Source organism: Pollachius pollachius (assembly GCF_949987615.1).
Source record: "Pollachius pollachius genome assembly, chromosome: 11".
Taxonomy (NCBI): domain Eukaryota; kingdom Metazoa; phylum Chordata; class Actinopteri; order Gadiformes; family Gadidae; genus Pollachius; species Pollachius pollachius.
The window spans coordinates 6,483,377-6,504,881 of record NC_136944.1 but is presented as its reverse complement, the minus strand read 5'-3'; the positions used below and the strand labels follow the sequence as shown (position 1 = coordinate 6,504,881).

The following is a 21,505-nucleotide window of genomic DNA, read 5'->3' as shown; positions in this document are numbered from 1 at the left end:
CAACCAAATATAAAACAATGGTCTAGTTGTTTTTAGGTCTAGTTGCTGTGGAAATGTTTTATATAATACCATTAATATGTGTGATAGGCTTTCATGTAAGTTGTAGATGCGTCTGTAACACAGGGCATACAGAGAAAACAGAATCTTTACACTGACAAACAACTCATCATTCATTAATCTGGACAGTCATAAGTCATAGGTGACTTATTATCGCCTAGTTCCTCTGGGGAAAGACGTAAAAAGATGTTCCCAATGTTACTCTAAAGCTCAGAGCTATTGGAAATCCCAATGAGCATTTCTGGACAACCGTTTGTAAGTATCTCTCGTTCAGTGCCAGGCTGACAGACAGGCATACGTTTATATCAGGGGCGCCATGCGATAGCCCCGCAGTCCTTAGCATGCCGGAATGTTTCCCAGCTTGTTGTGACAGAGCTACATACGTAGCATTTTCTACTGGGGCGGCAAACTGTTTAATTTGTTAGCAAACAAATTCGACCCCCCCCTTTTTTCACCGCAGTATTTGGGAGTCCTTTGTCTCGTACCACCAACAGGCTGGTAATTAGGGAATAAACTCCAAGTACAATTTCACTTTTCCTTCCTGGGGATCCGTCATCCGGAGCGGTGCATGTGTGTGCTTCGTTTGCATGCTCTTATCTTAATGAGTGCTGCGCTGCAGTTTTCATTGAAACTTGTACGAGATGTACTCTGCCCACTGTAGTAGTACCCACCTCTTTAGCTATGTGTGTGTCCACTGGGACCTAAGTGGGTCATGTTTCTAAAGGAGAGCACTCTCGCGCCACATACAGCTGCTCTATAGCGTTCGACACGGCTCCAGACCTTCGTCACCACTCGTCATATTAAACACAGACCTGGACCTCAAACCCAATTGGAGACAGACTTCTGGCCCTCAGCACTCAGTCGTGATGTTGTAGTTTTTACTTTTGGTGCGTTAGTCCAGCACAGCATGTGTTCTGTGTTCATGTGTTCTGAACAATTAGACCGTTTCTGAATTGAAACAGGGGGGAAAGTCAGTTAATGTCCCCGTCCTGTCAGCCCTGTTTCGAAGAGTTACATGGTGGCACTGGAAGGGAGCATGGCAGGTTCTGCTTGGGGAAAACCCTGATATATATATATACAGTATATATTCTTTGACTGGCACCGCGTTAACCACATAATAAATGGTGGCAGTCTTGAACCCTGCGTGATGTTTTGCCTGACTGGCAGAAAAAAGGCTCTACAAAGAGCTCAGTGGCCTTTGAAGATCGTCTGTGAAAAGTTAAACAAGGTTCACTGTTTTTTATTGTCATTGTGTTTTTAATTTCTGAGTCAAAACCGTTTCATACCCAGCTTGATTTATCCCGTACGTTAGGAAATCACCTCCAGATCTCTCCTGGACCACTGTCTTTCTCTACATCCCACCCACATCCTGTAACGCGAAGAGGGGGCCAAAGCTAGACTCTGCTGGTCACTGGGACACAGAGCAACGCAGATAAAAGTCTACAAATGAAAACAAATCAAGGGGAAATTATGACTATGTTTGAATTCAAGAGACCATCACGATTCATTTACACTTTAAACTGGGAGTCATGATAAGTCAATACCTAGTCAAACAAAAATAACATAATGTAAGCATGCACCAATTCCTCCCAATCTCATCCTCCTGTGTCGGGAAAACGCCGCTCAAGACTAACACTACTGCTGAAACTGGGGTCAGTAACATTTCCATTCGGTGGCAGCCTAACAAATTGGGTTGCACCCCTTTATAAGCTGCTTTGTCGCAGTAGTGGCATGTCCTTTGTCACGTACCATCCATCTGTGTTCATTCATTAGAACCGATTCACTCACTTAAAATCACTTCAATTATTGCATAGGGGGTACTTATTTATTTATTTATTTATTTATATCGACATCTCTTTCCTAACCAACCACAAAGAAAGAAAAAAAAGAAGAAAAGGAAGAAAGCTCTGCCTACTAATAATAACAGGCTTATCGTGTTATATACTCCAATCATGATCATTTCATTCAGTCATCTACAAAAGTGCATTTCTTCCCATGCTATTGAATATTAAGTGCCGCGCTGCAATTTCATTGAAACTTCGCACAATGGCCAAACTCCCTTTTTAGTTTTATGAAGTCAAAGCAGTGTGCCTTCACTGGAACCTGAGTGGCTCGTGTTCCCAGTTAGCCTGCTCACACCGGCGCCACCATACTGCCCTGCTATAGCTTCCAGCCTTGCTCAAACCATTACCACTCATTACATTAAAAACAGAACAAGACCTCAAACTTAATCTCCCGACGGGATTTGTACGTTCTACTATGTCTGGTGATGCACTGCACTTTAGCATTGAAGCTCTGCCGTAACAGAGTCATACTCAGATCGAGATTGGGTCGGAAAGCCGCTGCCTTCCTCCAAACATCATGTACGTGATATTGTAGTTGTAATCAATTCAGAGACTTTCGCTGGGTGAAATGTGCAAAATAATACTTTTTCGTTAAACTAAAGAATATACGCCAGGGAAGGAGAAACTACAGGAATTTCTAAAAACTCAAACAGAGAAAAGTGTATATACATATATAATATCTCAATGTTTACCCCTCCTTTACAGATATCATCTTTGTTTTGTATGAGTCTTTTATTCTACCAAACCTTCTGCTGTGACTAGAAGGCTGCCCTATTTGGCAGGGGAGCCATATCATTAAATGAACAGTAAGTATGCAGGCATAAAACGTATCCAAAAGCCTTTCCATCCGCCATCCCGTTCCGTTGGAGTGCTTCCGTACACACAGACCCCGACACCAGCCCTCTGCCAAACAGTACAGTATATCACTGCCCCGCCCACCCTGCCCACTGGGAGTCCTAAAGGCCACTTTTAATGTCTGAGCACTTTATAAGTACTCGGGCATGTAGTGTACTAAATACAGAACCGGTCTCGATGATCACTCTGGCCTTGACGTTGGGTCTGTGGTCCACCCCAGGGGACTCGGGGTCCACACTTGAAGGCTCTCCTGTCCGATTATTCGCGCCTTCTCTGACAACTTGACAAATCTGGCAGGAACACGGATTAACCGTCAGTTCCTGAATGAGCAGCGCTGTCCTTTCTCCTGCAACTCATGTTTCAAGCGCCATCTCGCGCCTACGTTATTGCAGGTTAAGCTTCGAAGAAGTGTTGCTCCGGTAGAAAAGTCAAGCAGCTGTTTATCTAAAATGACGAGGAAGGAAACCATGACTACGTTTACGTCTGACTTTCATAATTTGAGTCTGAGTCATCCCGTACAATGAAGGAACAGACCGTTTGTTTCTTCCGATTGACTGTAGCAACCCTAATCGTCGATTTCATTCTCATTCCCCCCCCTCCACACACTACACGAGCTGGGCCTGATTTTACCAAAAAACGCTTTGAAAAAGTGTGCATAACCTTGCGTCTCTTGTACAGACACACAACACGACATTCAGAACTGAGCTCAGCCCTGATTGCCTCTTAGTGCCCCTCCTCCCTCCGACAGAGTGGCAGACTCATTATCAGGGGGCTTGTCGCCTAGCGGTGGATAATAGCCTAAAATGCAGTCATTCCAGGGGTTGGGGGGGGGGGGGGGGGGGGGGGTGACGTCTGAGCCCTCCCACCCCATTAACCAGAGCCTTCCACCCCACAGACGACAGACAGACCGCTTCCCAATGGGAAATGCACAGCTTGTTCTACTAGAGTCTGGATATAGGCCCGGCATGACTACATTAAGCCCCACGCAGAGGACGCCATCATGTCATACGATGCCTCCTGTATATTGAACCATTTAAAAAGTAATGTGCGCTTTCAGGCAAGACAAAACCAATCATCTGCTGCCTGGCCCTTTGAAGGAAGTGTCTCCATTATCAGACCATTAGGGGAGGAGGTTGTGGATCCCAGAAGAATGCTGTTCTCGTTACTGCTGCTGTATGTACCAGGAAGCCATGCAAAGGAGGGCTAGTTAGTTTACGCTAACTAGGGGATTACTGATCACTAGGTTAAGTTTTTACTACAAACTTTAGACACTTTGAAACATGGGTAAATTTCTTGATGCACATGTTTGCTTGTTGAGCAATATTGTCCAGTTTTTATATACTGATTAGTGATTTGTTGTTGAGCGATATTGTACTGATTGATACAAATATGATTCATTCCAATACAGACAATGCTAGTGCCAGCACTATACACTATACAGTGCAGACAAGACAAAGCAAAAACTCCATAATGAATCTAAATCCATTCACTAACGCAGAAGCATCTGTACTTTTAAAAAGTAAACACAAGTATTAATCTTCTTCATTCAATCTAATTAAACTATAAAGTACATCCAATGGTTCCCTAATGAGAAACACTGGATGGGCTTACAACGGATAGCTTTTTAATTGCTTTGTTTTAACTTGCTGAAGTTCTTAATGAAACGCCAGAATAGATGGGAGCTGTTTACTTATCCTTGATAGAATATTCAGAAATGCAAATTGCATTTTAGGATCTTATTCTCCCCTAAAAAATAATAGAATAGTTTAATAAATGTGTGAAGATAAAATCATGAAGAATGCTCAATAAGCATTGAGACTTAGCAACCATAAGCAACAAAAGTTGGTATCCAAATGCATATATCTTTTAAAACGTGAAGCACAGAGTAGCAGAGCACATTGTAAATATGATGTCCCAGTAGCTATATTATTTGCTAATATTCATTAAATAATTCCTTTTTCCGTATATTCATGTGCTTATATTGATCGGGCACATGCCAAATCATTGTTTATTTGATTATGGTTTTGAGTGTTTTTTCCATTTCATTCAGAAATAGAAAGAAGAAAGACACATTTTCAGATCCTTCAGCGAAACGTTAAAAAATGGCAAAACGCAAAATAAAAGACATGTCAAACACATCACCAACACCACGAGTCATCCTGAGCATAGCTGTGTGCTCACACTATGTGGAGACAGCTCATGTGACCCGAAGTTTGCAAGTTCTAATCCCTGAGCAAGGCCAGCAAACCTCACAAGGAGTGTCTCAGCCCAGCTGCTTTCTTCTGGAATCAGAGCTCTAAACATCTAAAAAAAAAAACTTGGTTGGCCAAAGTGCAAAAGTCTTACAATGAGTGCTAACATACCGCTCTCTCTCAGTGTGTGGTTTCATATACCCTCATCAGGATCTTCTTTGTTGTAATTAGACGGCTGTAAATCAACACACCGCTGCAAGTCGAGAGCTGTTGATTCGGTGCGCATTGTTCTATTGCCAATGTTGGATTTAGCACACCTGCAATTGCTTCCTCAGTGGCCATGTAAACGCATTAATGAGGATGTTGATTCCACAAACGGATAATGAAGTGATTACTCCGCCTCACCGGATTTTGATGTACATGTCAACATATTGATTAGTCACTGCCCACAAGTTGCTCAGACGGGACTTCCTAGCGACTGCTGTCCTCCCCTGTGGAACAAAGCCAGGGGGAGGAGTGAGAGAGTCTGGAATGCTCTCCAGATACCTCCTTACATTTGCTCTAGATACTTCCTGGAATGCAGAGAGAAAGTATCTGGATCGCTACAGGCAAATGTCTCTAAAGGACGGTTTGCAAACATAGTATAGGAGAAAGACTAGCGTGTTATAATGCAAGCAAACACCGGCGGTCATCTTGTGAGGCCCTAATGCCTTAAGGAGCGCGAAACATGTTTGTTGACTGTAGTTATTCTCGCTTATTAGGGAGAAAATAATCACCATCGTTAATAAATGGCAGAAGCAAAACCACAAGTCCAATTAACTTCAGTCTCGCCACGGAGGGGAGAGCACCGCAATCTCAGGGTCTGCCTCAACAATAGTAGGATCGCTGTGGCTCACCGACATAGATTCACAAAGGCTTTAACCTTAAATAACTGGGCCGAAGCCATGAAGTCCTCCACGAGTCCCACATAAAGTGAAGGTTCTTACGCAACAGGCCCAATGATAGCCAAGCACCTGGGGCTGGAACAGAACATCTTATCAGGACATCGTAAAAGAAGGATGGCGCAAACTCCCACATTCTGGATCTGATACCGATGTATATTGTGTGAGTTACTAAAAGTAATCGTGGAGCCCTGTTGTGAAAGAAAATAACAGATCTAATGGGAAGTGAAATAAAAAAAACAAGTGTATTTAATTTGATTCCTTCTTATATTGCAATTCGAAAAAAGTAGATATATTATGATATGGCAAAAACAGCAGGGGTTTTGATTTAGCTTTAAATTCATCTAATATAATTCAAAATAAACAAAAGAATCATAAAAATGGGTCTTGGGCTGTTGCTAAATAAATACAAACTTTAGTCCATTGATTTGTAGGCACCTTTCTAATCCCTTGAGTCATACAATATTCACCTGGTGATTTTCCACACCTTTATGGCTGTTGTTGTTGCATTGTCGAATGCTGTGATTCAGAGCTGTGCCCTTAGTTTCAAATCAACTCTGGCTTGTTTTGGAGATTTGCAGTCATTGGCCTGCGGTTTTTGGCACGCCTGATGTTATTTCAATTGATTCCTCAAGTGCAATCCATTTTCTTTGGCACGCTTCCTGGTCAGCCTGGGTTGTACGTTAACAGACCTGAAGAATTAATATGACTAACAACACCTAAAGGCACTACTTTAACCACAGACACGGCTGGTGAAAAGTGAACCAAAGGCTACACAAATATAAAGATTAACTGGCTGCCCTTAACCGGTCTCTGAAGTTGAAGCTAAACAATCAGACATTAGTCATCAGTGGACCAATATTTTGGCCGCTTGTGGAGAGAAAACATAACCCAAGTCTCAAAGGGAGATTGGTATTGTACTTAGCGAGGCCATTCCCATTAAGCTTAGATTCCCTCAAAGTACTGATGAGAGCCCTCATGAGCAGACCTTCAGTCTCTATCCTTTGTGTGTTTGTATGGCCGTTCGTATCAGTACCTGACCCTCACCAGCACTTTGCCCCAGCACCACTTTGCAGCATGCGAAAAGTCGCAACAGGCTAAAACCAAAAGCATCTTAAATGCTGGCGGCTTTTGGCAGACTGGCAGCAGGGAGAGAGGATCTTATAGCAGGTCACCCCCACAGAAGACTGGCAGCAGGGAGAGAGGATCTTATAGCAGGTCACCCCCACAGAAGACTGGCAGCAGGGAGAGAGGATCTTATAGCAGGTCACCCCCACAGAAGACTGGCAGCAGGGAGAGAGGATCTTATAGCAGGTCACCCCCACAGAAGACTGGCAGCAGGGAGAGAGGATCTTATAGCAGGTCACCCCCACAGAAGACTGGCAGCAGGGAGAGAGGATCTTATAGCAGGTCACCCCCACAGAAGACTGGCAGCAGGGAGAGAGGATCTTATAGCAGGTCACCCCCACAGAAGACTGGCAGCAGGGAGAGAGGATCTTATAGCAGGTCACCCCCACAGAAGACTGGCAGCAGGGAGAGAGGATCTTATAGCAGGTCACCCCCACAGAAGACTGGCAGCAGGGAGAGAGGATCTTATAGCAGGTCACCCCCACAGAAGACTGGCAGCAGGGAGAGAGGATCTTATAGCAGGTCACCCCCACAGAAGACTGGCAGCAGGGAGAGAGGATCTTATAGCAGGTCACCCCCACAGAAGACTGGCAGCAGGGAGATAGGATCTTATAGCAGGTCACCCCCACAGAAGACTGGCAGCAGGGAGAGAGGATCTTATAGCAGGTCACCCCCACAGAAGACTGGCAGCAGGGAGAGAGGATCTTATAGCAGGTCACCCCCACAGAAGACTGGCAGCAGGGAGAGAGGATCTTATAGCAGGTCACCCCCACAGAAGCTCACACTTTCCCATCGCATTCACAGACACCCCCTATCCCCCTCACTCGATTATTTTCTACGTTAGCCTTGTGTTGTCTTAGCATGTAAGCATCATGCTAACATCTTCCAGAGGACGTGCATGAAGATAGGATGTTTGGATACGCAGTTATACCTTGTTCAGGTCCAGATGTTGTTACTGTTGACGTTCGGTGTAGGGTGCTGTGTGGCTATGGGCATGTTGTGTGCGTCCCGTAAGCCTAAACACGTGTGAAGTTGAGCTCTTACAGTTGCCTGAGTGTGATAGTATGTTGGGGCGTGTGGGCGCTGACACGCATCTATGTGTAAACCCCGAGACATTGGCTGACCCATGTGTGTAGTCTGTGTGTGTGTGTGCGCGTGTGCGTGTGTGTAAGCACACTCCGAGAGCTTGCTGTAAAGTCATCCTAATGGATGACTTACAGAGGCAGCTTTTAAACTCCCTTCTTCACACACACATACACACACAACCACACACACACAAGGGCGCGGGATGTGGTTGGGGGGTGGGGGGAGGTCTAATTAAGTAGACAGGGCAGAGACCACATTTCTTAAATGCAACGGCAGATATTGCCAGTGGGAAATGTACAAATTGAAATAGGGAGGATACAATATTAGAAATTAAGAGGGAAAGTAGGAACATGAAACGGAAACAGCAGACGCACCCATTTGCCAATATAAAAACATTATGAGCAAAAGGTCTCTGTGGGGATTCACTCTGTATTCCAGTTATGTCCATGGTGTGCAGATGGCTTGGTTGTTAGAGGAAGCCAGCTGTCATCACTTCATCAATTGTGACTCTTTTCAATTCATGTTAAAAGATGCAAAAACACTTTCCAAGAGACGTGGAAACTGCCAGACATCAGTCGTCCATCTTTACAAAACAAAAAGTAAACATTCCATAAAAGTTTGCTAAAAACATTAATTACACCACTACAAGAGAACGGTCCTTGGAGACTTTCCACACTTTTCCACATGAATGGTAGTGGAAGACACTTGGCTAGCCATGACACTAATCCTTGCCTAATGAAGTGAAGAATGTACAACAAACAGACTCAAGCTTTGTCAGAGTCAATATTCATATTCAATATTCACATCATATTTTCCTCACCTTAAACCTTGCCACAAAAAGTAGTGTTTACAAAAAAATCTATTCTCACACTAAGTACCTTGCTAATGAAAGGCAAACGGTTCAGCGCTATGTTTGGCAGGTTCTCGTGGCTGTGCATAAAAGAACGGTGTAGCCTGTCACAATATCATATATTAACGCAAACCTTGAAACAGAGAGCAGCGAATATTGTAGTAATCCGTATGGCTCCATAAATGGTACAGACGCAGAGGCAATTTTATTTTTGTCCTCCCATTAAATCAACTACCGCAAACCAATTTGCGGTCCATGCTGAAATACATCTCAGTGATAAATTGGGAGGCTCATACTGAGCCCAATCATAGCACACTAACCTGGTTTTGGAACTATCTAGAAAGCATGAACACAATGAAATGGTAACCCAGGACAGTTGATTTTTCTCCAACTGCTCAACGCACTGATATAGAAATAAATCGGAGCCTTGGAAGTCTGGAAGTCTGCCATGAAACTCGTAATATAAATAAAAGGTTATCTATTCGAACTCAAAGCCTTTCATACATACCAATTAAAATGAATACCAAGTGAGCCATCTGTAAATATACAAGGAAGCCCATATTTATTGGAGCTGGATCTAAATGGCTCTTTAAGAATAACCTTATTAGAATGAACCATAATGATCTATTAATTTATACATTTTTAAGATGAAAACATGCATCCTGGTTATAATGAACATATTGTGCGCCACGGTATATTCTATGTGAAAAGAGAAAGGCCTTTAGAATAAACTCTGATTAAAAGCTTTGAAGAAGATGGATACAAGATGGCCGTCTTGTTGTTAGATCACGCTTACTAACCTGTTAGTGTTCTAGCAGGTATCAACATCAAGATATCAACTTCAACTGATTTAGTTACTGCGATAGACATAGATTCAATCCAAAAGCTGTAGGTTGAGGTCCCATCGAAAGCCAACTTCGTCTTCATCTTTGTTTTCTATTTCTCTGTGGTTCCTTTCCTTGCATTTCCCTTTGTTTGTTTCTCCTTGGCAACATGTCTGTTCAGTATCTCCTGTGTTGACCTCAGTATGAAGGGACGGTAAACATGGCCGGCTGACTGGGAGACATGGGTTTCGGCTGTGGCATCATGGATTGTATTAGGAACAAGAAGCACAGGCAAAACACCATCCATACATCTCTCCATCTCCCTTTACTGTCTGGGGTTTTGTGGTCAGAGGCTACATCAGTTGATATAGGGTTGTTTTTGTTTACATTAAGCACCAAATGCATACTGGTCAGTCTTCGTATGTTGGGTTCATATAGGGATTCATCTGAATGTTTTTTTAAGCATTGTGCAAGCCCTCTGAATGTGATGTTTAAACATTCAGCGACTATTTTAATATGTCAAACAAAGCCAAGTCAAAGATTTCCCCAGCTTTACAGAGCAAGCGAAGCGATTCAAACCCTTCATATTTTTGAGGGCACTGAGCATATCAAGGTTTTAACAATGCAAACTTCCCCTATGACAGTAAAAGAGTCCACTGCTGGGTTTCCCCCAGCAGTGTGTCTAGGGAGCGAGTGCAGCCCGGGTTGGGGCTGCACTGTACCTTTAAGAACACCGACCGAGTTAGATCAGTGCTACCAAGTACCTATTCAAGTTAAATCAATCAGGGCAAAATGTCACTGCTTGGGGGGTGAGAGAGCATGCTACAGTGTACGTTAGAGAGAGAGAGAGCGAGAGCGAGAGAGAGACTCACTCAGCCTCAGCTGGTTAGGGGCGCGTTCCAACACAGTCAGGGCACTTGAGAGCTGTAAGCGGCTGTTTGTACTTTTCTAAACTGGAGGCAAACAGAGCTCACTGCAATAGTTGGAACTCTTAATGAGAAGATGACCAGGGAAACGCATCTAAATCCCTGGTCAAACACAACATGTGTCTAGAAGAGGAAGACTGTGTTTGATAGCCCTGAGGCTAATGTTAGCACAGCCAGCACATAAAATGTCCAACCCTCTGTAGACTTCAAAACTGAGGTTTCGACAACTTCTTCAAGTAATTTTTTTCAAGTAGCTTCAAGTAATCTTCAAGTAATTTTTTTCAAGTAAAAATTTTGGGAATTTTTCACTATCTTGGTTGCCAAGCACTTTTTGGCATGTCAGACACCTTAGTACTGAAACCAATTATGTGAATTTCATACTATTTACTGGAAGATATTACAGTATGGTGCAACACACACACACACACACACACACACACACACACACACACACACAATTATTTCCCTTGATTACAAATGCATTATTATTGTTATTCTCATTAGGCATCAGCATTGCCAATCAAGTTGTTTACACTCTCTCGATGTCATTGACAGGTCACCCTGTGCCAATATCACCCCTGGGGTGCTTGCTGTGACGGTGGGCACCCCAGGGGTCACATCCTCCTGCCGGAGACACTCGTTGCTAAGACAACTAGAGTTTAGGAAGGAAATCCCAGGTGCTTTCTCCAAGACACGCGACGGCGGTCTCCCACTACGGGGACGGACTGGGATAGACTGGAGGTTAGGGATGCACCGAATTTAAAATTCTTGGCCGAAACCGAAACTGAATATACTGAAACCGTTGGCCGAAAGCCAAAACAGAAATCAGAATGTGGCTTTTGCTGTTTTTCATTCATTTCATTTATTCATTTTAACAGGTGCGCTCGGCTCTTTTCTCATCTCTGTGTATTGCCATTTAGTTGTTTCCAAACTTACGTGAGGCTCTTTTTTAATCACTCTTTTGATGTAGTGCACCCGGTAAATTCCACACTGGTTGCTTTTTTTTTTTCTCACATCAAAAATTGAAATGTTCTGTATTTTTTTTCGGCCTTTTTACTCCTTCGGAAGAAACGGAAAATTATGTTTTGGGCCATTTTCGGCCAAACATTTTCGGTGGCCGAATTTTCGGTGCATCCCTACTGGAGGTCATAGGGATGGGGGTTGGGAGGTAGGGAGGGGTTTTATTTTGTATGGTGTGTTAAATGTTCTGAATAAATAACAATGCTGAAAGTAGGTTTTCACTTATTTTTTACGACTGGAGTTAAATTTCTGTTAATACAGAAAGTCAAGTACCGTTGATCCATTACGGCCTCATTCATAACAAAGTAAAAAGAACCAGGTTTGGTCAAATCAGAGTGACATTGGTTACAGGCTGGTCTTCAGCAGATCCAAGTACACGGTCACAAAGTGATCAAAGCTTTGTTCACGCGCTCATAAGCAATAACAAGATGGCCTGTCGTTATTGGTATCATCTTTCAGTCAGAAGGACTGCAGAGAACTGTGCAGCGAAGCGGATCAGCACAACAAACTAGGACGTCCAAGACGCCATCGACCGCAGCAATCGATCAACGGAAAAAAATCAGAACCTCGCCTTGCCCGACATCTTGCCAAACACGCTATGAAGACCATATGTTCTGAGATCATGTCTATGAATAGGAAATATATACAGTATGTCGTTCGTAGAATAAAGTACATACATCATACATGTTCAGCCCTATGTAATGATCGGTTGGTTGGTAGCCGCCGGCTATGGTTCAGGGCTCAGAGGGCCAATGGGAGCAGGAGGCCTGTGGTTGTGCTCTCAGAGGGCCAATGGGAGCAGGAGGCCTGTGGTTGTGCTCTCAGAGGGCCAATGGGAGCAGGAGGCCTGTGGTTGTGCTCTCAGAGGGCCAATGGGAGCAGGAGGCCTGTGGTTGTGCTCTCAGAGGGCCAATGGGAGCAGGAGGCCTGTGGTTGTGCCCTCAGAGGGCCAATGGGAGCAGGAGGCCTGTGGTTGTGCTCTCAGATACAGCCTAGGAGACCTAAGGGCCTGCAGGTGTGCGGCATTCACAGCTGCTGCTAATCAATAATCAAGGCCACGCCATGTTTTCTGACGCACACAGTCACTTGGATCAGTTCTGTAAATGTCATGTTAATGTTAATTTGAATGTAAATGGTTCCGTTAACCGAAAGAAAATATACTGATATCATGTAAATTAAAGTCGCAAAAAGACATCTTAGGCTCACAAGCATTACACTTAATGTTAAAACTGTCACATAAAGTGCCGACTCTAAACGTTAACAGCAATGGATAATAAATATAGATAAAATAACAATACATAAAAAAATGTGCAAGCCAAAACTCCTCTTTGTGAATTATGCTACATGAACAAGAACCAATTCCTAGCTTTCGATAAGCCAAAAAGTAGGCGAAAGTGGACAATAATTTAAACAGCCAAGTTGAACAACCTCTGGGATCGACTCTTTCGCTCTGGATCCAGAGCCGCTCGCCAGCGGAGGACACCTGGCAGCTGTGTCCCCTGGCCCGTCACCTGGCCCGCCGCCCGCTAGTGTAGCGCACCCCAGGGCCGCCAGTCTGTCTGGACGTGGTGAAGATGGAAGGGGAGGGACTCCCTGCAGTGTTCATTACGTAAAGTTACAAGGCTTCCCCGGTGTCTCTTTTTTCGGTTGATTATCACGGTAAAGGAATACTTCCTGTCACATGGTGTCGGGGGTGCTGAATCTCATCACGGGTGATGTCGGAGGTCCTGAATTTACACGTTTGTGGACCTTGTGGTCGATTGTGTCGAGTGAATGTCCTTTTACGTCAAGCCCGTCACAGATTAACATCATGAAAATCAAGAGAAACAGAATATCTCCGTAAAATCGTGTCCACTATTGACTTGACTATTGATCAGTTACGTCGGAATATGCAGCATTTTCCCATAAGAATTGTGAGGAGAAAAAGACACATTGATTCAACACTCCTTAAACTGCTGGTGAAGACGAGCCTTTGCTCTGTCCTTTCAATAACCCTATCTAATCAGAGGACTCAATTATAGTGGAGTTCCACAAGGGTCAAATCCAAGCGTAAAATGCCATTGTGAGTGCCAAGCACTTACAATAGCAAGGTTAACCCATTCTCTGTATACAACCAAGATAGCTGGGATAAGATGTTACACAATGCTAAGTACTACACTACTGTGTGTAACTCCCCTTCCTTTGTGTGTGCCGCTTTGTGTCACTTATACATTTATCTTTATAGTAAGGGGTATAAAAAAGTAACTGGACGTAATGAGTGATGTCATCTTATAGTGTTATTTTGCTGTTAAAGTAAAACATTAACCGCGCTGTTGGGCAAGCTACTTGGAAAGTGTATTGAGCCAAGCTACAAGTTACTCCCCATTAAATTAAGCTACACTCATGCTGCCACACACAGAGAAGTAGCAGGCTGAGCTACAGCAACACGACAACCCTAGTTTACTACTAGGTATTTGTTTTTAACGTTGAGACAAACTTAAATCAATTGACTTGTTCACATGATTGGAAGTCAATGCTATCTCAAGGAACAATACTATTTGCCAACATATACAAAATATTTTTCAGTTAAACAGTTTATTACACAATAAGCTATGTGCTCTTTGCTCCAAAAACATCTGCTCCACATAATAACACAAAGCAGGGGGGTGAGTGTGTGTGTGATGTGAGCAACACTTTTTGCCATATTTCCATCATATTTCGAGGGGTGTGTGTGTGTGTGTGTGTGTGTGTGTGTGTGTGAGTCTGTGTGTGTGAGTATGTGTGCCCGACACCCTCTGCCATATTTCCATCTAGTTAACTCAAGCTCTCTGCTGACTATTTCCCTGCAGCAGACAATTCTACCTTAATGATCATTCCCTCTTTAATTTCAGCACGCAGCAGAAAACCTCAGCTGTGCTCGACCTTCAGAAATGCTCAGGAAAATGTAGCTTGAGAGGATACTAGTGCGGCATGTGTTTCAGGAGGTAAAGCGGTTTGGCTGGTAACCAGAAGGTTGCTAGTTCGATCCCCGGGCTCCTTCTAGCTTCGAGTGTTGAGATGTCCCTGAGCAATACACCTCAACCTAACTGCTCCCGGCGAGCTGGCTGTCGCCTTGCATGGTTGACACAACGCCGTCGGTGTGTGACTGGCCACTGGTTTGAAAAGCGATGTTTAAATGCAGTCCATTCAGCGCAACTTGCAACTTGCACTCGCTAGCGGGTGAATTTGACCATGTTTGCTCACGAGAGGAACGAGGAGATTACCTTGCGTTAACGCCAACGTTTCATTCTGCCAGCCACGGTCGAATGAAAAGTTGAACGATGACCGCCATCGCTACTCTGTATTGGTTGTGGATGAATCCGAGGTCGGAGAGCCCAACACCATCGTGTCTGGGTTCGTAACGCCATCCGGAGGGGCACACATCCTGGTGAGGTCCATGAGCTGTGTCTGGGTGACCGCCCGCTTCTGTGACTCACTGAGGACTGCAGAACGGGAGCGACATTTAAAATAATCTAACCGCTTATAGGCTTCCACCACACGGCTTGAGCTGTGAATGAGGCGGATTGTGCGTCGCTCGGACGAGTAGAAATTACGAAAATTGTGTGTAATGGGGCACGGCATTCGCGTTAATGACGTTTCGCTTATTCTCAATAATACAAGGTAATGTTTTGTGGGCAAGTTAAAAACAATTTCATCGCAAACGATTGAATATTGCCCTAGCCTTATGTTCAGATAATACAGTTATGACCGCAATCACAGCCATCATAACATGCATTATACTTCAACAAACAAAACATACAAACAACAGACTGCATGTGTTTCTGTAGTGCCTAATCCATCTGTCTGTCTGTCTGTCTGTCTGTCTGTCTGTCTGTCTGTCTGCCTGCCTGCCTGCCTGCCTGCCTGCCTGCCTGCCTGCCTGCCTGCCTGCCTGTCTGTCAATCACGCGTTACCTTTCGGCATTTCCGCCACAAACTTTAAAATCAAACGCAGCACTCGTGGACGCTTTAAAACACAGGCACAATCCAACCCGGGATCAATATTCCGGGTTATCCGCACCGGCAATTCCCCTTTCTCAACACCGACTTAGCACCTTTACCAGGTCCCCGCTGAGGCTGTGCTGCGACCGGAAGCGGTGACATTCCCGGGAAGGGGCCCCATGTAAACATGCCCCTAACACGGTGCCACAGCGATCCCGCCGCGCTGTGCATTGAGTGCGTTAGCTCCGTAACGGCGCGTTCCAGTCATAATCTCGTATCAGTGCTCTTATCTAGAGCGGCTTCACCTCATTCATCATATCCTGCTCTCCCTTCCCTGTCTGCCCCGCCGCCTCCTCTTAATCCTTCCACTAATTGCGACTAATGCCCGGCCCTTTCTTCCTTCCTCAGCCCCCCCTAAGGCCGGCCGCCCCCTCCCCTCCGTCTCCCTGGACCTCTCCCTGCCTCTCCTTTCCTCCCTGTGTGCACCAGAGCCTGACGTAACATGCGGCGGCCATGCTGACTGTGATCAAGGCATTAGCAGCAAGCCTTTGCAGCCATGGTTATGTAACCAGTGCCCCCTCCCCCCATCCCCTCCCTCCCACACGTGTGTGTCTCTCTCTCTCTCTAGCTAGCCTTCTATCTATATCTCTCTCCCTCGCGGGGAGGCAGGGCCTATGCCCCCCCCCCCTCTCCAGACCCTATAGACAGCCAGGAGGCCCTGTGCGTGGGCATGGAGGCCGCGGAGGCGCTGGGAAGCTGAAGAGCATGAGCAGCGTCAAACGAGGTCAGGCCCAGACACCTGCGGCCGCGTGGACTGCGGTGACCTCCTCTTGTTTAGGTTTAGTTCAGTTTTTTTTTTGCCGACCCGGTGACGCAGACGGTTAATAGGATTAAGTACGTATGGTTGGAAGCCGAGCGGGGTGTACTTTATGTCGAACACGGCTGGGTAAATACCCAACTGATGGTACAAAACAACGCAAAACACGAATGTACTGTTGGGAGAACAACACTTCTATCATTTCCTTATAGACTATAAGTGAAGAAGCTTCTTATATAGAAGACATGTTCATGTTTGACCGCAAACGGACGTGCATTTCAAGCTGTATTCTATAACAACCCCCTCAAACACAACTTTTATTTGAACTTATATGAGCCATTTTTTTTCTGTTTTGTTTAATTTCTACCAAACAATGACAAATGACGTCCACTGTTCTTAGTTTAGATGGGATATCTCCTTTGGGTGTTTCTGAGCGCGGAGACTCCGGAGAAACAAACAAAAGCTGCAATGTTTTGCTCCCACTCGCTCGCTGCCGAGGGAACCACACTATGCTGAACTTCGGGGTCACAGACGTCCCCATTGTTGTTCTGTAGGCGCGTTATAACGAGCCACAGATCCATCTCGCTGCAAAGCGCTGCAGAAACCACCGTTGAGGTGAACTCAACCACCACTCCCAGACAGTCTTTTTGTTCTTCCAATGAACATCTGTGTAAAGCCAGCCCCGATTTGCATGTGCGTCAGGAAGTTAGTGGGGGAGTTTTCCTTTCTTGGTAATAGTTACACAAATAAGCCTTCTATCTAACACCGACCTACGTATAGTTAAATCAAGTCCATTGCACGTGCCTTCACGTTGCAGTCCTCACACTTCATGATCACAGACGACTGCTAATTAGCTATACACAACGTGTGCCAATTAGCCTGCGTCCAACCAGCTCTCAGCGTGCACGCTTCATGACGGCTCATCCCAAAGATCTCCAACAGTACAGTCCATAGGCACCCTGCTGGACACAAGTTCAACGCTTGGCATTTATGCACATGTCATGACAATGGAATGCAGAGCAGCAGAGACCGCGCGAACCACGGGCGCACTTCAGGGGAAATTCCTGTGCCCCCAAAAGTAGTCCGACTTCTACCCTGCTCCCACTGTATACCTCCACGTCCCGTGCGAGGTGCAGCGGGGGGTCATCGCGAGAAAAGAACACATCACACCGCATCAGAACAAGCCGCCACGAGACGTCGCCTCCACGCGCTGCTCGACATATATCCTACACTTTGCCTTACGTAACCTCATGCCATCAATATATGATGCGGGCTGTGGCTAGTCATGGTGAGGAAGCAGCCATGGAAATGCATAACGGGGGAAAGTCTGCTCCCTCCCCGGGTTAGCGTGTTTTTGCACTCGAACCCCCGCGGTCTGAGTTATTCTCCGGTACCGACTGGGTCGTAAACGTTTCCCGCCGTACAGTGTGTCGGCCGATGCTGTTGGAAGCTGGCTAACGTGACACATACACACTCACACACACGGGGGCCACGAGAGTTAACGCGAGGACAGCCGGCGGGACTCACCTTGCAGCGGGACGCGGGGAGCAACCGGCGCTCGTGAACCGTCTCGTCTCCGGTCGGGTGGGCTGGTTGCACGCGCCCGGCAGGAGGATCACTGTCGGGGGGGGTCGCGATACATTTCACCACCGATGCCAAGGTGACCCAGGAGGGTGTTAAACCTTACTGGGAGAGGAGGTGGGGGGGGACACGAGCTTGAAGTCGACAAAACAGGAATTCGGCTAGGTTAAACACGCGCCACATACATGAAAAAAGCACGCGAGCTAAAGGTGCGCGAGCGTCAGACAGTGTGTATCCATTCTTGGTGCGGTCGTTCCGTGCGTTCTCGGTACGTGTTGAAATAATAGCACCGCGTTACGTTCGGGAATGCCAAGTCCATGGCTACGAGCTACGAGGAAACTCTACGGCTTTAGCTCTCACCACTCGCTCCACCCCCCTGCATGTACAGTATGGTTGAATGCGGGTCAAGAGGAGGAGTGGAAACAAGAGAGCAGGGGAGGTTTGGTGATCCGGTGCAACGACTCCCCCTAGCGGCTAGCGGTGGGGTTTTGTTTTGCAGCAGTGGTTGCGTTATCCGCTGTTTATTATTTCAGCTAATCAGCGGTTCCCCGACCTTCCTCCGTTGGCAGTGAGCCAGTGATTCCGAGTAATGTATATCATGCTTGACTTTGGCATCGTGTGTTAGACCGAGGTTGGAAATATATACCTGCAGTTTCCCCCTCTGTCCAAGAGTTCCCAATACTTGGATTCTAATTTCCTACAGTATAAAATACAGAATAAAGCAGTATAAAAAATAAAGTATAAAAGAGCAAGCATGTTTCGCCTCTACTGGGGTCGTGTTCCCTTATCACAAGAACATGTGGACTTTACCAAATAGAACCAGGCCTGCTAGTCTTATTGAGTATATGTTAGTGTTGGATTTACATTTGCATTATTTATTTTAGGTGTATTTCGAATCAGCATTAAATGAATAACAATAAAGACGTTGACACTGACTGGGTGCAGTAAACTATGGCATAAGGTATAGGCCTAGTGGGTCACAACGGAGTGGAAATGTGTGTGTGTGTGTGTGTGTGTGTGTGTGTGTGTGTGTGTGTGTGTGTGTGTGTGTGTGTGTGTGCGAGGAGCAGAAAGGGCTAGAGCTGTCCATTACCTGTGCATCTGTGATTTTATTGCAATAATACATCTTGCATGATAATACACCCACACACACATAAATCGTTAGGGGTTTGAAACACAAAAAAAGAGCGTCGGTTGGACAATAACCACGGACCACTGACATGGGCAGAAAAAGAACACACGTTAGTCACGCTGAACTGAATAAAACCGAAATGCACTTACACACACACACTCACCTCAACACAGTCGCATGCTGAAGCTTACATATAGGGGAAAATACACGCATGCACACACACATACACACAGTCACACACGCACACACTTCGAGAAACATGGATTCAAATAAATATTTCACACAAGAATATCTATCACGTGTAAAAAAAAACACATTTTCACATAAGTGCTGGAAAGGTGTGTGTTGTTTAATTGAATCTAAACACTGACGATGCCTCACTCCACCTAGCACTGCACTGCACGCCACACAGCCTACAGTAATCCACACGGTACTCCCACTAGAACAGCAGATCCCTCGAAGCGATGGGGAGGAGCATCACACCGAAATATGTCACACTCAATTGTCTTTCCATTTTTTTGAATCACTTCGTTTTATATACTGTATTTTTAATATATATATTTATATACTATATACAAAAAAGAAATGTTTTCTTAAATACATTTAAAGGGTTTACATTTACACGTTAAAACAACATTTCGTTTTTATGTATATTTTTGTTCCGACACACTTCACGTCCGACTCCTGCAGGGTTGAGAGGTGGAAATGTGAGCGGGTTTGAGGTTTCCAGTCATCAGTGTACCACATATAAACCCTATGGCCTGGCTAAGGTTGCATAAGAGCATGTACATATTGACCAAACTCCAGCTCACAGCGGGCACAAGAGATATATGCTACAACAAATACGGGAAGCTAAAAACATACATGGCTACTATTTATTTTCAATGCACAATGCACAAGACAGCACTTTATTTGACCTTTTTTTGTGATATCCTTTTAAAATATCAGAATATATATATATATCCATATATATATATCAACAGATATATTGATAGATATATTGTACATGATGTTCTTAAACAGTAAAAGTACAATTCTCAACAGGTTTCAGTGATATGTCAATTTGGGCTGTCAATCTGTCGGCATGGAGACGAGGAGGGTTGGTCTTGGCTGGGACTGGATGCTCATAACATGCTAATAGGAAGTCAGGCCGCTGCTTCTCTGCCCTCTGACCCCCGGCGGGCCCCCAGGTGGAGGGTGGAGACGTGTGCGTGGATCCCTGGGCCGCGGAGGAGCGGGTGGGCAGAAAGTTCGCTCCTTTCCTTTCCTTGCACGGCGCGCTTGGTCGGTCGGTCCAATCGGAGCCCTCCTCCTCCTCCTCCTCCTCCTCCTCCTCTACTCTCTACTCGTAGCAGGCCCGGCCGCTGCAGCAGAGCAAGGAGTTAGTGAGCCTCTCCAGGTCACATGACGCTGGGCCTCTGATTGGGGTGGGGCAGTGAGTGAGGACAGCCGTGACACAAGACAAGACGGGCTCGTCATCGCCCTTGAAAGGGTCAACGTTTGTACAGAACAAATACTATGATGTCTCTGATAATCGTCTGAAGATGGAAGTGTTACCATGAGGGATTGACTTTGGAAAAATGGGATCAATGGGGATGGATGGTAAGAAAAGTGATGTGAAAAACCTAAATTGATCAGCAACCACTGCTTCTGCCATATTGACATCAAATCAACCTCAGTCCTGAATGTTGCAAATGTGGTTTTAAACAGAACTCATCATATTGCATGATTAGTTCTAGAAATGTGACGTTGTAGATTGATTGTCGGGTGTCCCTGATAAATACACCCTTACTGCTCCAGACGAGCTTGCTGTCGCCTGGCATGGTTGCCGTACTTGTGTGTGTATAAATTTATGTGTGTATAAAAATGTGTGCGTAATACTTGCATGGTTGACTCTGCCGTACATGTGTGTGTGTGTATATACATAAATAAGTGGGTATATATATGTGTGTGTAATACTTGCATGGTTGACTCTGCAGTACATGTGTGTATATATATGTGTGTGTATGTACTGTATGTGTGTGTAATACTTGCATGGTTGACTCCGTCATACATGTGTGTGTGTGTGTGTATATATATGTTTGTATATATGTGTGTGGAATAGTTGCATGGTTGACTCTGCCGTATATATGTGCATAAATTGTTGTAAGTGGCTTTGGAAGAAAGCATCTGGTAAATGCCCTAAATGTGAATGTAGACTGCGATTGTTTCACAGCCCGCGTATGAAGCAGTACCCTTTCACATTAGAAAATAGAACAATTATAAAACAATTTTGATGACCAGTAACACATTA

General features: G+C 45.1%; 2 protein-coding genes across 2 annotated transcripts in view; both read right to left on the bottom strand.

The window, feature by feature from the left end:
- LOC307082599 (thyroid hormone receptor alpha) overlaps positions 1–18,387 on the bottom strand; it is a 92,995-nt gene extending 74,608 nt beyond the window's left edge. The window contains exon 1 of the mRNA XM_079746217.1: positions 18,027–18,387. The gene's annotated coding sequence lies outside the window, so the exon portion shown is untranslated. The remainder of the gene's footprint in view (positions 1–18,026) is intronic.
- A 2,013-nt stretch (positions 18,388–20,400) lies between these two features.
- The window catches only part of LOC307082597 (vesicle-fusing ATPase), a gene marked incomplete at both ends in the record, with an annotated part of 18,681 nt that continues 17,576 nt past the window's right edge, over positions 20,401–21,505 (bottom strand). Inside the window, one exon of the mRNA XM_079746214.1 lies at positions 20,401–20,576. Within this exon, the coding sequence (XP_079602340.1) occupies positions 20,555–20,576 (22 nt within the window). The remainder of the gene's footprint in view (positions 20,577–21,505) is intronic.